This window comes from Plutella xylostella, chromosome 5 (assembly GCF_932276165.1).
Source record: "Plutella xylostella chromosome 5, ilPluXylo3.1, whole genome shotgun sequence".
NCBI lineage: Eukaryota > Metazoa > Arthropoda > Insecta > Lepidoptera > Plutellidae > Plutella > Plutella xylostella.
The window spans coordinates 12,107,044-12,123,089 of NC_063985.1; the positions used below are offsets into that span (position 1 = coordinate 12,107,044).

General features: G+C 38.5%; 2 protein-coding genes across 2 annotated transcripts; one reads left to right on the top strand and one right to left on the bottom strand.

The window, feature by feature from the left end:
• Positions 1–568: 568 nt before the first annotated feature.
• Positions 569–3,785, top strand: LOC125491406 (GATA zinc finger domain-containing protein 14-like; the record flags this gene model as incomplete). The annotated part of the gene is made up of 1 exon (XM_048633252.1): positions 569–3,785. A coding segment is annotated over one exon (2,943 nt), but the record flags the coding sequence as incomplete, so codon positions are not given.
• A 5,245-nt stretch (positions 3,786–9,030) lies between these two features.
• LOC125491429 lies at positions 9,031–13,589 on the bottom strand. Its single transcript, XM_048633410.1, has 2 exons — positions 11,264–13,589; positions 9,031–10,055 (listed from the first exon to the last, which is right to left on the bottom strand). Coding segments are annotated over exons 1-2 (2,208 nt in total). The 5' UTR covers positions 13,470–13,589; the 3' UTR covers positions 9,031–10,053.
• Positions 13,590–16,046: the final 2,457 nt, after the last annotated feature.

A 16,046-nucleotide genomic window follows, 5' to 3' on the forward strand; every position in this document is an offset into this window, starting at 1 on the left:
TTGCATTTCAGTATCTCAGTCTCAACATTATGAAGAAACATATTTGAAAATTTATATAAATTATGATTTTTCATCAAATTGTTTTCCTGGGTATAACATATTGTCCAGCCTTTCCATAACATGAAATAACTATGTCTGCTTTGAATATCAGGGAAAAATAGTGCACATAATTTAGTTTTCCTTTCAAACACCCCGTGCTAATGAATGGCTAACTGCCCAGTGAACCATGCAGGCTGTGCGTTACCTCTTGTCTCTTGTATTTACTTGTCACTTACACCAACTCTTCTGTTACATAAACTGTCTCCGACATTACGACTGTGTTATCGGAAATAGGTAATTTGTTTTCGGTTTAATTGTGCCCCGCGGAGCACGATTACTCGTCACCCAATCGAATCAGCCAAGCTTTGATATAACGTAGTGAGCCGGCAAAGCAAAAAGACCTGCGATGGCAATCGACAATAGTGTAGATAAAAAGTGAGTGCGGGCCCGCGCCGGCGCAGTGCGGCCGCGACCGCTCAACCACACCATGAGGAGAAAGGTACGTATCTGAAACTACTTACTAAATCACTTTGAATTTTATCCTTTTTGGAAAACGACTTATATTTCTATATTTTTCCCTCAGGCGCTACTAACAGTCTTATGCTGTTTGGCAGTCAACTCGGCAGCAGAGAACCAGAAACCAGTGAATAGTTCAGTACCACTTCCTACAGACAATGCCAGTGCGCCCAGTGCCCCCACGTTCCAGCTTCAACCGCTCCACATATTCCACCACCCCTTCAGGATCTACGCCAGCGGGGCGCCCTACAGCAACCTGTTCAATCTGAACACTCCATACAGCCTGCCAACAAAACCTGGCTACACCATCCCCGGACTCCAGGAGCCGCAAAAAGCCGCATCGCACCTCGTTCCTGTGAAAGAAGAAGCATTTGTTCTCCACTCGCAGAATGGGTTCTTGAAGGACTCCTACGGGAACAAATTTGTGGGCAATCCGCAAACAGTGGCGTACAAGACAACGTTCCCACAGCAGTATGTGAGGCTTCAGGACCTCCCCTTGCATCTGTCTCAGCCGCTCGTGGCTGCGCCCGGCTACGCCTTCAACGCACCACAGTTCACTACACCAACTCGACACATTCCAGGGACGCCAAACAACTATAGATTCAACCACGCAGCTCCTTTCCAATCCCATCCTGGACACAAGCAGGCGACAAGCTTCCCCACTGCACACCCAACGTCGCCGCAACAACAGTCCAGCAACAGCAGGACTGTGTACACAAACAGAAGTCCAGGGTACAACGGCCAGCCGTTCCAGCGATTGCAACAGAAACCGCAAGTGAATTATGGCCCGGCGACGTTACAGCAGCCGCAATCAGCCAAGCAAGTGACCGTGACCACAGCCAATAATAACGGCAAGGCGGCGGCGGTCTCCCTCGCCACCAAGCCGCCACTGCCTCTACTGGACGTCAACCTTTTGAAGCCGTTAACATTTTCGAATCCGATTGTGCCGCAAGTTCAACATTTCCTGCCACCAATTACTTACAGGCTTCCTGAAACGCAAATTGTGAAACATAATAATGAGTTTGTAGTGCAAAAAACAAAGTCCTACGACACTGGTTTTATAAATGATAGTCGTGAGAACGATAGTGACTCGGATAAAACAAAATCATCTACAAAACCTGCTCAAAACACAAATAGTTACAAAACTTCGCATAATGTAAAACCCAGTGACACGCCAAAACATTCGCCCGAAAATAAGAACAATTCGCCGAAATTCAGGGAAACCTACAACGAACATGTGATCAAATATGACAAGAAGACGCAACATGAACCTGAAAATTACTCTTATAACAAACAAGTTGAAGATAAACCGGTACACTACAGCTTCTCTACAACTAGTAAGGAACCCATTAAAACGGTACATTATGAAAATCACAATCATAATCAAAGCCCAAAGCAGCCCATAAGGCCTGAGCATACGCGCCAAGATGAACGAGAAAACAATAATTCACAAAATAGTTCAGAAGAAGCTTCCAGTGAAAATGACTCCCGGGAATCTGATGAGTCGCAAGAGGGGGGCCCGGTTTATCATAACCGAGGAAGTGAAGAAGAGCGACCGAAACAAAATTACCAAAATAGACCTGGCCATAAGCAACGGCAATATCATTATGCTAATTTACGGCACGGCGGATATCATACACAGAGCTCAAACCCAACATTCCGGCCCAGCCCTGCAGACAACACACGTCATCATAAACTTAACCAGCTTGTACAAGACAGACCCGCCGCTATAATTTATGGAACCCCCTCAAAATCACCACAGCTTACCCAAGGACCTAAACCTCCAGTGCAAAACTTCCATGTTCAATCGATCAACCCTGAATATTACGAGGAAAATGTTCGCTTAGTGCCTAAACAACAAAATAATCCTCCTAAACAAGTTTATCATAGTCAACATCCAGATCGACCTGTTCACATTGAAAACCATAATCAAAATATCTACCAACACCAAAATAAACAAAATTCACATCATGGTAATAATAACAATAGGCATCCAGTTTCGCATCCGCATCCCCCACCGCCTAATCACCAGGATCATCGTAATGTGCCATCCCACCCAGCGGCCCAGAGTAACTTCGAGCCATCGCCGCATCCGCCATCTCAAACATACGAACCAACGCCTCATGTAGTCGAGAAATCACGCAAAATCATTATCCAAGAGGAAACGCCTGACGAAATGCATTCACATAGAGAGCAAATGATAGCCGAGATGGTCAGCCAAGGAGAGAATAATGAGGAAGACTTTGATGAGGCCTACAAAAATGCTGCGTTCGGTTTTCCAGGATATGATCGCGACCCGGAAGAAATTGAAAAGGACATTTACAATCCGGCTAGTTACGGCGTTAACGTTAACCATGACGAGTATAACATAGACAGTTCGCCTTTCGAACAGTATCAAAAGGAAAACGATGACTACCCTACAGAAGCTCGGTCTGGATACAAAAATACCGTTGACGACATGAAAGAGGACTATTATTTAGACTACTCGGTAGCAAGGCCAGAGAGTCTTCTAGATATGCATAAGAGCAAGGTTAATTACTACAAAATGTTCAAACAAGACAGGCCGACGTACTACGAGGAAGAGCCCGAGAAAAAACAAAGGTTTGAGAAGTTTGTAGTGGACCCTGGCTTGTTTGGTTACCAGCCATCGAAGAAAGCGAAAGGTTACTTAGCCGCGCTGCAGGAGGCTCCAGAATACGAGTATGATTATGCCAAAGAAGCTCCCAAGGAGGGTTACGCCTTCCATTCGGGTCCTATTCGGAGGAAAACGCAGTTTGTGGAGCCGCAGTTCCAGTACGGGTTCGAGCCCATCTCCCTGCCGTCCATATTGGACAGTGAGCTGTCTGCGATGGCCTCCAACCACAGTCCCGATAGCGAAACCCCCGGAGTGCGGAAAAAGATTTACCAAGAAAATTGGTACATTAAAAAGACTAGCACGAATGAACCCGCAAACTGATTAATTTATAATATTTTAGTTGTTAGATAATGGGTCAATAGATAATAAATTAATACTTTTATTTGCTGTTTAATTTGCCGTTGGCGAATCCGTTCCGCTCTACATGTCTAGTCGTTTTCTGTAATTCTCCATGAACAATTTGTCGTGTGATAAAATAATATTGAAAGCCGGCCGAGGTGTACTTTGCACGCGACATCAAATTAGTTTCGGGTACTTTTTTACTCCAAGTTTCGTCCCACTAGCAAAATTATCGCTAAAGTACATATATTTATGTATCCATGTTCTTCTTCTACCTACTAGACCTACTTTTACGTACCTAGGTATGTTACCTAGATAGTCTATGAAATCTTTAAAAAGTAATTATTTCAGTACATAATTTTTAGTTGATGCGAATTTATTGTCCATAGAAAAGCTTTTCTTTAGCTAGTATTGCATAATAGACGTAATAACTCACCCACTTTCGCTATCAATATAATACAGTACGTGACGCGGTCTTTTCCTTCTTTTTGGTTTTTGCAAGTATGATAGTAGTCAGGCGCGGATTCACCCATATGGGCAAGGTGGGCATGCCCATCACCTAAATGACTTGCCAAAATAAACCACGGGATTTTATAATTTAGCAAATTTATCAAATGGCTTTTTTATAGTTATGATGAGATGATTTCCTGGAATGCCATAAAATTTTCTGTCATGTCTTCAAGAGTCTGTAGCTTACGGCCAAAGTCACCATTTACGTATGGGCACAACGAGACTAGTATGATCTCGATTAGTCAATAGGTAGTTTAGTTATTTAAAAGACCACCTTTTTAAAAAAAAAATCGCCCGGAATTTCAGTTTTTTTTATATATATTCCCAATTTTGACCCCCTGGAGTGCGTTTGTGGAATAAACAATAACAACATTATACGAGTTGTGTACATTTGGTGGGGTATTAACAATTTATAGGTAGGATCTTTCACATAATATTGCGGAACTTGTTTTTAAATGATGTATTTAAAATAAAACTTTTTTGTATCTAAAAATAATGTTAGCCATAAGTAGTAGGAAATAAGCCATATTTGAAATTTTGCACGTTTTACGTATATCTACTATGTGAAGGATCCCAAACAATATAAGTATTTTTAAAAAACCGGCCAAGAGCGTATCGGACACGCGCATGAAAGGGTTCCGTAGCCCTAAGAGACACACCTTTCATTCTTTTCTTAGACCGCTTGACACAAAAAAAAAATCCATCCATTTAGTAAGGGCAACTGCACGTTATAATTAGGTTGGCCGAGTTGTATAAAAATAACTATGTATGATACAGAGTCCGCTATATTTTTCGTTGAAATTACTTACTAGGAGGTATACAATACATTTATTTCAGAATTATTGCAATAGTATTTCAAAAGTTAAGGTGGGGACGCTCTAATTTTCACTTTGTATTAGTATATCTCGAGACTGGGGGGTTTGATCCACATGGTATCAAGTCAATTTTTGTTGTATTTAAAGAAACCTTTTTAACGATACCCTACACGATGGGGTAAATCGTTTTTTTTTCTCTAATTATCTTTTTGCTGTATGGGAAATAATTAAGGTAACGGGTCCATATTCCGAGGTAAATAACAACATTTGAAAGTAAGTAAGAAAAATAAGCATTTGTAACCATCAATATTGATGTGAAATATTGTCTTCTGTAAGAATATACGTTAAATTTTATATTTCTTAACACAGATTCATTGATAACACATTAATTATACTTAAAAAAATATAATTTATTACACATGTCGATTTGCCCTTATACCGAGGTAGGATTATGGTTTCTTCCATATACCGAGGTAGCCTGTTCCATATTCCGAGTTAGTCCTGTCAGTGGCTCCATGAGTGTGGCCATGAACATAAGGAAATTACAATCTAAAATATCGATATACTTTTTTAACCCTAAAGTACTCCAAATAAATTTAATTATTCTAAATAGTAGTTGAAAATAATGAAAAGAATTAAATACTCTCCATTTATATTGGTTTTCGTGATAATTTCTATTATTTATGTAACATTTTCATAATTCATTATTGCAACTGGTAACATTGGCTAGAAAAAATATTCATAATGCTTCTATGATGTTCTATGGACTTTTCCAAGCGATTAAAAAAAAATAGAGTAGAGATGGGGTAAATTGATGAAATAGTGACAGTAATCGAATATAATCGATTATTGAACTCGAATGATTTAAACATTTTTTACTATAGTTTTTATCTAAGTAAGGTCTAAAATTTTTCCACGATATTTTATGTTCTTACTTAAATGTTTAAAAGTTGATGATACGTAATAAAAGTAGATGTGTAAGGGATGAGGAAAAGTATCGAATACTTACAAAAGCCAAATACCTTATCAGTACTAATTTCCGATGAGTACCTAATGTATTTACCATAAACGAATATGATTATAATAAAAGTATCTACCCAGGAATCGATCCAGCATCGATTATTTTTTCATTCAAGCATAGGTCGGAAGCAAGGAACATTGCACTAGGTACATCTCTATGGCGCATGCGCGCTGGACTGGAGGCGCGCCGGCGCCATGTTCAATTTTCCGCCGAAAAGTTTGCCGCTATTCTTTGAAAGTATTTTTGTTAAGTCTTTACATTAGAAAACAAACATCTTTTATTAAATTATTATGTTTGTATTTGCAATATGCAATTGGAAAATCGATAAGGTAAGCTTGTGTGCGAATTATTTTAGGAAATTACGTAAAATGGAAATATTTTTATGTTTTTATCAGTAATTTGGCATCAGTTTAGTTACTAACCTAGGTTTTTGTTCTAGCGTTTTCGTTTCTAAACTCACTAAGTTTTGTGAAAATGGGTACCAACTTATAAGGATAAGCTTAATTCTGTCAACTATCCATACAATTTACCTACTTACTTTATTTTTCAGTGACAACAACAAGAAAATGAAAAAATCAACCAGACCCCTAAACCAAACATGAAATGCAGTATACAGGACATTCATTTATCTGGGAATTCTGGGATAACAATATTACAACGGCCATCAGACCTCGAAGTAGAAGGATAATGGAAATAAAATACAGAAATGAAATTAGGCAATTGTGTATATAAGTGTTATAAAAACTCCACGGTCGTGTGTGTTATTTTATTCACCCAAATAAAGTTTTACGTCTACAAATTTCTTTCTTTCTTCTTTTATAAAGAGTAATAAGTAGGTAGTATCTAGTAGTAGTTTCGTAAAGTCAGGCATATCTATCCACACCCCTTTTATATTTAGGAAGAAAGTCGCTAATTCATCTTGATTTTATGGTTTGATGACGGCTCGGATGACACTGCGAAGGTGTGATGTAGTCATATTCCGATTTCCGAGGTACCTACCTATGTAAAATGTCATACTCCATATTAGGGGTTCAGCAAGTATTTTAATAATCCATATTCCGAGTTATCAAATTATCGATTTAGAAACAACATAGATTTGTTACTCAAATCATACATAAAATATTGGTAAAATTATGTATCACTTACGTTAATAGCGATGAAATAACACTGTTTTTTATCATTTCAAATATACATACTAAGTTAAGGTTTTCTATGTAACCATGATTTTTGGGTCAACAATTATCGTGTCATATTAAGATTCCTAGAGGATATTTTGTACCGCCGAATTAGGTTATAAGCTTGTCACGTTCATCATTATTATTATATAATCAAGCATATACTTCAAATGTTATTATTTGTAAAGTTATAAGCTAAAAATCGTGACATAGTATTTTTTCCTTATACCGAGGGTAACTCGGAGTTACGAACAACGTATAAAAATCAGGCCCTTATACCGAGGTATTTTGTTTTTGAGTTTAAAGGGGTTAAATTAGTTTAAAAAGAGTTAAAATTTAAATTTAATGTAAGTATAAGAATATAATAAACTAAATATAAACTATTTACAAAGTTGAACGTCGTATAAATATTAAAAAACACAATTATTAAATATGGCTGGCCTTACGTAAGCCGGGTCGCGTTTGTATGAAAAACATGGCGGCGTCGCCCTCACGGCACATTACATGAGTTTTTAGTAATTTTAGGCAATTTTAAACATATTTACTACATCAAGTAGTTTCAGTTAAAGATAATGAACGATTAAATGTAATTTTAGAGTATCCAAACCTATTAAAATGAGTAATAATCATGAAAATAAATATAACTCGAAATAAGGACGCCATTTTGAATACCGCGATATATGGACCCGTTACCTTATTTTTCGATAATTTTAAAAACAAATTTTTGGATTATCAATATACATCACTCGACCAATTTTCGTGGCAATCGGTGTAGAAACGGCGGAGAACAAGCCAGGACAGCCGGCAGACATGACGAAACTATAAGGAATCCTACTCCTATACTCTAATTTTTTATCCCACGGAATTCTGACAGTTATCAATTTTTGACATGTCAGAGATCAAAAACCTTTTTTGGCTGGGTACTTTTTTCAATACGAGTCTGAACATCAGTTGTATCCGGTCAATTTTCTATATTATATTTTTAAATATTTAGAATGATGCTCGTTAGGCGCAAAAGAACCAAAAGGACGCTTCTTTCTGGGAGAGAGAAATTCTGACTCTTGTGCTCTGTCAGATGGGGCTGCTTCCCGCGAAGGGCCAGGTTGTGGCTCCATAATGTTTATAAAAATCAAAAAACGATCACAACGCGAAAGATAAACAATAAGAAACCAGCCAAGTGCCAGTTGGACTCGCGCACTGAGGGTTCCGTACAAGTCTACTTACCTGAGATATTTTTCCTTTTAATTTCATCTTTATGTTACATCTATACGAAATATTAGCTTGATATATTTAACCGTTTCTGAGAAAAAGGGTGGTGACAGACAGACGGACAACAATAAGGGTTCCTTTTTTCCTTTTGAGGTACGGAACCATAAAAAAGAATAGTAACAATCGGATCAATCGTTTCCGAGATATTCGTGGACAAACATACATACCAAACAATAAACAACACATAAACATACTTATACAATATATTTTTTCATATTTGTTTATGAGGCTTAATGGATTGTCATATGTGAAAATGGTGCAGTTCCAATAATCTTACATACCTACATACCGAACATATTATTATGTAGGTACTTACCGAATTGACAATCTTTTATTTGAAATCGATTAAAAAGGTTTGTTATCCCTGAATTTAGTAGCAAGTGATGCCATGCTTAACAATAAAATAAAGTACCTAATTAAAATTAATTCGATACAATGGTCGTGAGTCGTGATTTTACTTAATATTATAAATGCGAGAGTTTGTGAGTATGTATGTATGTATATGTGTATCTTTGTTACTTCTTCACGTCAAAACGGTAGAACCGATTTTAATGAAATTTGGAATGGAGTTAGCTGACACCCTGGATTAACATATAGGCTACTTTTTATCGCGGAATTCCCACGGGAAAACTAATTAAGGTGAAGCAAAGCTCGTGGCAACAGATAGTTTTGAAATATTTGTTATTTTTGTATTACCTACTTCACTTGAGCAAGTTGTTTAATCTTGAGGTTGTTCTTGGATTAAATGATGTAACTCAGCTTTACTTAACAGAATATTGGTTTATTGGCAGGTTTTTACATGTATATCTTGATAATTAATATCTTGCAAAAGTTGTATGAAAGAAACGTGTTAAAAGTTTTAAGGTTAAAAAAAGAAGTGAAAAAGAAAAGTCACTGTCGCCGGTTGGCGGCAAACGTCACAGAGTATCTTCTATGTGTCTATGGTTTCTTTAGGCTGGCCGGCTGCTTGCAGATGTATTTGTTTAGGCTGCCGGCTGGTTGCAGACACTTTCTGTGCTAGTCTGGTCGTAGACAATCTCCCCCCCCTCGAAATCTGTGGGGTTTCGAGTACTCGAGTCTTCAGCTCTCGTCATCGGCAGTGGGCACATGTTTCTTATGGCTCGTCGAACCGTTCCTCTTGTGGTTAGTACATCTGCGACTCGAGCGACGCCGTCTTGTCCTGGATGTAGTTGCTGAATGCGACCCAAGCGCCATTGAAGCGGAGATAAGTTGGCTTCTTTCAAGATGACCATGTCACCGATTTGTATCTGGCCTTGATTGATACGCCATTTTGATCTTTGCTGTAGCTCGCATAGGAATTCGTGACGCCAGCGATCCCAAAAGTGTTGTCTGGTTTGTTCGATCAGCTGATAGTGGCTTAATCTGTTTGGCTGGACGTCTATTAGTGCTGGTGATGGTAGCGAGGTTAATGGCCGACCGATCAGGAAGTGCGCCGGAGTTAATGGATAAAGGTCGGTCGGATCCGACGATAAAGGAGTAAGCGGTCGCGAATTTAAAATTGCTTCTATTTGAACAAATAACGTTGTAAGCTCCTCAAATGTCATATGATTGTTACCTATCATGCGTATTAAATGAAATTTAGCGGATTTAACGCCTGCCTCCCAAAGCCCTCCAAAGTGGGGAGAGTAAGCCGGTGAGAATTTGAATGTGATACCTTCGTTGGCAGCAAAGCTTGAGATGGATTCATTGCATGTTTTCAAAAATCTTGCTAATTCATTGTTTGCGCCTACAAAGTTGGTACCATTATCGCAGAATATTGTCGTAGGCTTACCTCTACGAGATGCAAAACGTCTGAGACAAAGAATGAAAACCTCTGTGCTCAGTTCTGAGGCAACTTCTAGATGGAGTGCCTTTGTTGAAAAACACACGAAGAGACATAAGTATGCCTTTGAAAATTTACAACCGCGGCCTCTGCGATCTCGTATGGGAAAGGGACCTGCGAAATCAACACCTGATACTTGAAATGGATAGTTAGGTGTGACTCTGGAAGTTGGCAAATTTCCCATCACTGGATTAATTGATTGAGCTTTTAAGATGCGACAGATACGACAATTATTAACGGTTGTTCTAGCTAAAATTCTTCCAGAGATGGGCCAGTAAGTTTGTCTTAAACTGGTAAGTAAATGATTGGGTCCGCCATGTAATAGTTTAATATGTTCATGAGCGAAAAGAAGTTTCGTGAAGTTATGATTTGAGTCTAATATTATAGGATGTTTTTTATTGTAAGGTTCGGCTGAACTTTGTATACGTCCGCCTACGCGGAGAATGCCGTCCTCATCAAGGAATGGGTTTAAGGAAACCAATCGTGACTTGCCAGGTAATTGTTTATTGTTTAACAACAATTGTATTTCGTCCTTGAAACATTCTGTTTGATGTTGTTTTACTAAAGTAAGTAACGACCTATCTAATTCAGTAGTAGTTAAGTGGCCTGTTACTGGATCTTTTGAAAAGTGTACAAATCTAAGCAGGTAAGCTGTACTTCTCAATAGCAATGTAAAGTCACTATGTTTATCAAAGTTTACTAATTTGATTGTCTTGTAGTTAGTTTTTGTAGTCGTAGTATTTGTAGTTGTAGTGCATGTAGTAGTAGTAGTGTATGTTTCTTTAGCTTTAGATTTAAGTTTAGTATTGTAAGCTCTTTTTTCAGGCACTCCCACAGGAAGAATGATGCCTTCGGGCCAATATGAATCACTTTTGGACAAGAAGTGTGGACCTCCCCACCATACCGTGGCCCCCTGCATTTGCCTTGGATCCATACCCCGAGATGCTAAGTCTGCCGGATTATGTATACCCGGGACATGCCTCCATGATCCAGACGCCGTGAGCCGCTGAACATCTGCAACTCGATTTGAGACGAAAGACTTCAAGTCACCCGGTTGCGAACGTATCCAGCTAAGTACTACCGTAGAATCAGTCCAATAATATTGTTTGCTTATGGTTAGTCTGAGTGATTGCAATATTTTTGAGACTAACCGGGCCGATAGCACAGCACCACATAACTCTAACCGTGGTATAGTCTGCGTCTTTACAGGAGCGACCTTAGATTTTGCACACAATAATTTTACTTGAACCTGACCGGAGATGTCGATAGATCGTAAGTAGACGCATACCGCATAAGCATCTTGAGATGCGTCACAAAATGAATGTAGCTCAACACTAGTAGGCTCCTTGATAAGTACATACCGCGGTATGGAAATTGTTGTCAGATTTTGTAAACTTAATAGAAATTTACGCCAAACTGCTTCTATTTCTGAAGGAATGGGATCATCCCAATCTAACTTTGTCATCCACAACCTCTGCAAGATGATCTTTGGCGTGATTGTACACAGACTTAGCAAACCTAGCGGATCAAACAGCTTGGATGAGTCTGATAAGATGGAACGCTTTGTAATTTTAGATGAATAATCTAGGTTCATTGGGAATTTAAACACATCATCTGCAGGGTCCCATTGAAGTCCTAATGTACCTGCTTGCGAATTTAAATCGAGATCTTTGGGGTCAATGAAGTTTTCGAAGTTTTTAAATATTGATGGTGTATTTGTTCTAAATTTTCGCAACGGAAAACATGCGGATTGAAGAATTTCTGTTACAGAAGTTAGGGTGTGCCTTAGCTCCTCTTCGGAGTGGCTTCCTGTTATATAGTCATCAATGTAAAAATCGTGCTTTATGGATTCAGAAACCTTGTCGTCAGTACATTCTTTTGCTAGCTGAAGTAAGCATCTAGTGCTTAGGAAAGGGGCTGAAGCCGTACCATATGTTACGGTATTGAGCTGAAATATCTTGATTGGTTTGTCTTCACTATCGCGCCATAAAATCTGTTGCAAGTGTCGTTGACCCGGATTTAATGCCACCTGTCGATACATTTTCTCTATGTCACCGGTGACTACATATTGATGCTGCCTAAAACGCAGTAAAATCGAAAATAAGTCATCTTGTACGACTGGGCCAACGTGTTGTATATCGTTTAGCGATTTGCCCGATGACGTCACTGCACTGGCGTCAAAAACTGCACGAACCTTTGTGGACGTACTACTCTCCTTAATAACAGCATGGTGTGGTAAGTAGTACCCAGATGTAGAATCAGATATTTCAGTCATATGCCCTAGACTTTCATATTCATGCATGAACTTGTTGTATTCCTGACGTAGAGAAGAATTGTTCCGCATTTTTCGTTCCATTTGAAATAACCGTTTTTCGGCTATATTATAGGATTCACCTAATACATCGGATGATTCACGTAACGGCATAGTCACGCAAAATCTACCATCGTTATCGCGATAGGTAGTATCGTTGAAATGTTTCTCGCAAAAATTGTCATCCGCAGACTCAATTTTCTCTGATGGTGGAACATCTTCGAGTTCCCAAAACTTTGTAAGTTGCTGTTGAATGTCTTTACTGAAGTTACAGTATGTTTGTTGTGAATTTATGTATTTCCCTCCCATGGGGCCAGCAACTACCCAACCTAACTGGGTTTCATGAAGAAGAGGCTTATTAAAACCTAATTTGATTTTTGCGGAACTAATAATATCCCAGAAGATGTCTGCTCCCAATAGCAAATCAATTTCACCAGAAATATAAAATGTGGGATCAGCTAAGATGATGCTTGTGGGGATATTCAACTCACTCACTTTGATATCCATTTGGGGCAACCGGTCTGTAATCATAGGAAGCACATAGCACTTGACCGGAGCGGTGAATGAGTTATGTAATGACTTTATTTTTAATTTGCAATGTTCCGTTATGTTTAGTGTGGCATTGTTAAGACCAGAGATGCATTTGAGTTGCTCCTTAATTGAAGTTGCACCAATCTTGGCGCGAGCAGCCTCCGTTATAAAAGATGATTGACTTCCGCTGTCAAGCAGAGCCCTCAGAGTGTATTTTTTGTCATTGTTTGTAACCTCCACCAAAGCCGTAGACAGAAGAGCTGGGTTGGAGGAGACAGCAGACATAGAAATCACCGTTGAATTGTCTATTTGTTCATCAGAAGAAGTCTGATCGCTCTGGATTGAATTGTTGTTTGTAGTTATTAGAGATGTAGATCCAGAACTCTCAGATTGTTGTAGTGATTGTCTTTGTTGTATTTGTTGTACTGGTTGTGCGTGTGGAAGAGATGATTGTTTGTGTAACATTGTGTTGTGTTTTCGCCTACAGATGCGGCAGCCACCGAGCCTACATTGATAAGAAGAGTGGCCACGACGGAAACAATTGTTGCATATTTTCCATTCAAAAACCTTTGCAGCTCGTTCTTCCACCGGCAATGCTTTGAATTTCAGGCATTCATATAGTTTGTGATTTTGCTTGCAATATAAGCAACATATTTGTCCTTGACCTTGACTTTGAAAATAACCTTGACCTTGAGATTGGTCTTGACCTTGAACTTGAGTTGACCCGCCAGAAGAAGAGGCCACAAAGGATTTTGACTTTGTGAATGGATGAACCTGTTGTTTTTCTACTTTGACAGCTTTGCTGGCCTGTACTGTTTCTAAAACTGTTGCACGTTGACGTATAAAATCAAAGAAGTCGGCTAACGTTGGTGAGTCCAAGTTGCTACGGAAATCTTCCCATGCTCGATTTGTGATTGAATCTAACTTTGATGAGGCCATGTGTATAATTAAAGTATCCCAACTAGATGTTGGCTCGCCCAGAATGTTTAAAGCACTCAGATTTTTTGTTATTGTGTCAACTAGGTTGCGCAAGCCACGATCGGATTCCCTAGAAAGAGGTTCTAATGCAAATAAGCACTTAATATGCTCATTTATCAGTATCCTTTTGTTGTTGTACCTATCGCACAACAGAGACCATGCTATTAAATAGTTGTCTGAACTCACGGTCACTGAACTTATTAAAGCCAAGGCGGGGCCCTCTACATAACTCTTCAAGTATTGAAATTTACTGATGTTATCAATAGATTCATTGTTGTGTATCAAAGACAAGTACATGCCATGAAATTCTAGCCATTTGTTTGTATCACCATTGAAAGAAGATATTTTGAGCGGCGGTAACTTAATGTTACTCTGACCTGAGTTACATTGAGATGAGGATGAAGATTTGTTATTAGATTCGTTGAAATTGTCTATTAATTCTTGTGCTTTTGCCATGAGACTGAACAGACGGTTCTCGGTCTCCTCTCGTTCGAGCATCTGTTTCTCTACTTCACCCTCCTCCAATGTCTCCAACATTAATTGTGTCTCATCAAATTGATTGGACAAATCTTGCAGTTTTGTTAAACGTAATGTTAATTCAGCTATTTGTAATTTTGTCACACTCTCTAAGTCACAAAGAAGTGATGATAAATGCTTTTCAAATAAAGTTATTCGCGATTTAATCTGTCCCCGCTTTTTAATTAGCTCTTTATACTCAGAAGTCATCTTTGTAGGCGCAAACAATGTTTAATTATCAAGATGAAGAAGCTAGGTAGGTACCTTATACCTCCTATTTTATGTATATAAAAGAAGCAATGAGTACAACCTCGTGAGCACAGATATAATCATGTGCTAGCAGCTGAAGGCAGGCTGTAGCTGTAGGCACCCACTAATGAAGGATGACTGCGATGACTCAGGTACCAGATTCCCACTCTCACAGGATTACTCCCAGAGGTCGATGGCGCTGAAATTAGTCGGCATATCTATGTGAGTATCTTTAGAAAATTAAAGTTATTAGATGGGAACAGTTAAATTGGAAAAATACTTAGGTAATTGACACAAGTTAGTTTTAGTATTTAAGTGAAGAAATATTGTACAGAGTATCTTCTATGTGTCTATGGTTTCTTTAGGCTGGCCGGCTGCTTGCAGATGTATTTGTTTAGGCTGCCGGCTGGTTGCAGACACTTTCTGTGCTAGTCTGGTCGTAGACACAAGTAAATATTTAGATTTATCTTTTTGTATGAAAATTTTAAAAAAATATTGCCCTGAAATTGATCCAAATTTTTCCTTTTTTCGGTGAAGAGCTTTTTTAGTGGTACTTATCACTAATGAATTGTCAGAATTCCGCGGAATTAAAAATTAGAGTATAGTAGACTACGGAACCCTGAAAAATTATATAAGTAGTAAACATGTCTTAAATTAGTAACTAGTCTTAATTCCTGATTGCTTCGCTTCGTATAAAAAAGTTTTACTTGGGAATTTCGCTATAAAAAGTAGCCTGAATTTAAGTTCAGGATGTCAGTTATCTACTACATCGGTTTTCTCGTAAAAGATTTAGAAACATCCATCCAAACTTGTATAAACTTTTGCCTAAAAATTATTTGGGTCAAAATTAAGGAAATATGAAGGTACCCCGCAAGGTAGTACAGTAGTAAAAGGCGTGAGTGTGTGTGTGTGTGTGTGTGAAGGTTTTTACCAAAAAATGGCTTTCTTTTTAATAGCTGTAGGTATCTTAAAAACTATTTTGCTATAAAGTCAGCCACATTTAAATGCGAATTTGGTCTAGTTGTTTACGTTGTATTGTAATTTTTGCCTTAACACAGAGTTTTGCCTGTAAAAAATGTCAAAAATTTTAAGTACCTATGATTTACAGTTTTGAATAAGTATTTGAAAAAAATGCACTATGCACACCATAATATCATCACTATAACAACAAAAAACAGCTATCAGCTATCAGTGCCTCAAGGCGAGGCAAAATCAGTTTTTTGGACTTGCCCATCACCTATTTTGATGTCTGGATCCGCGCCTGATAGTAGTCTAAAGTTAAAAAAGGCGAGTAAATTA

Coding starts and splice junctions, on each gene's coding strand:
- LOC125491429 (XM_048633410.1), bottom strand. CDS start 13,469: ATGTTACACAAACAATCATCTCTTCCACACGCACAACCAGTACAACAA.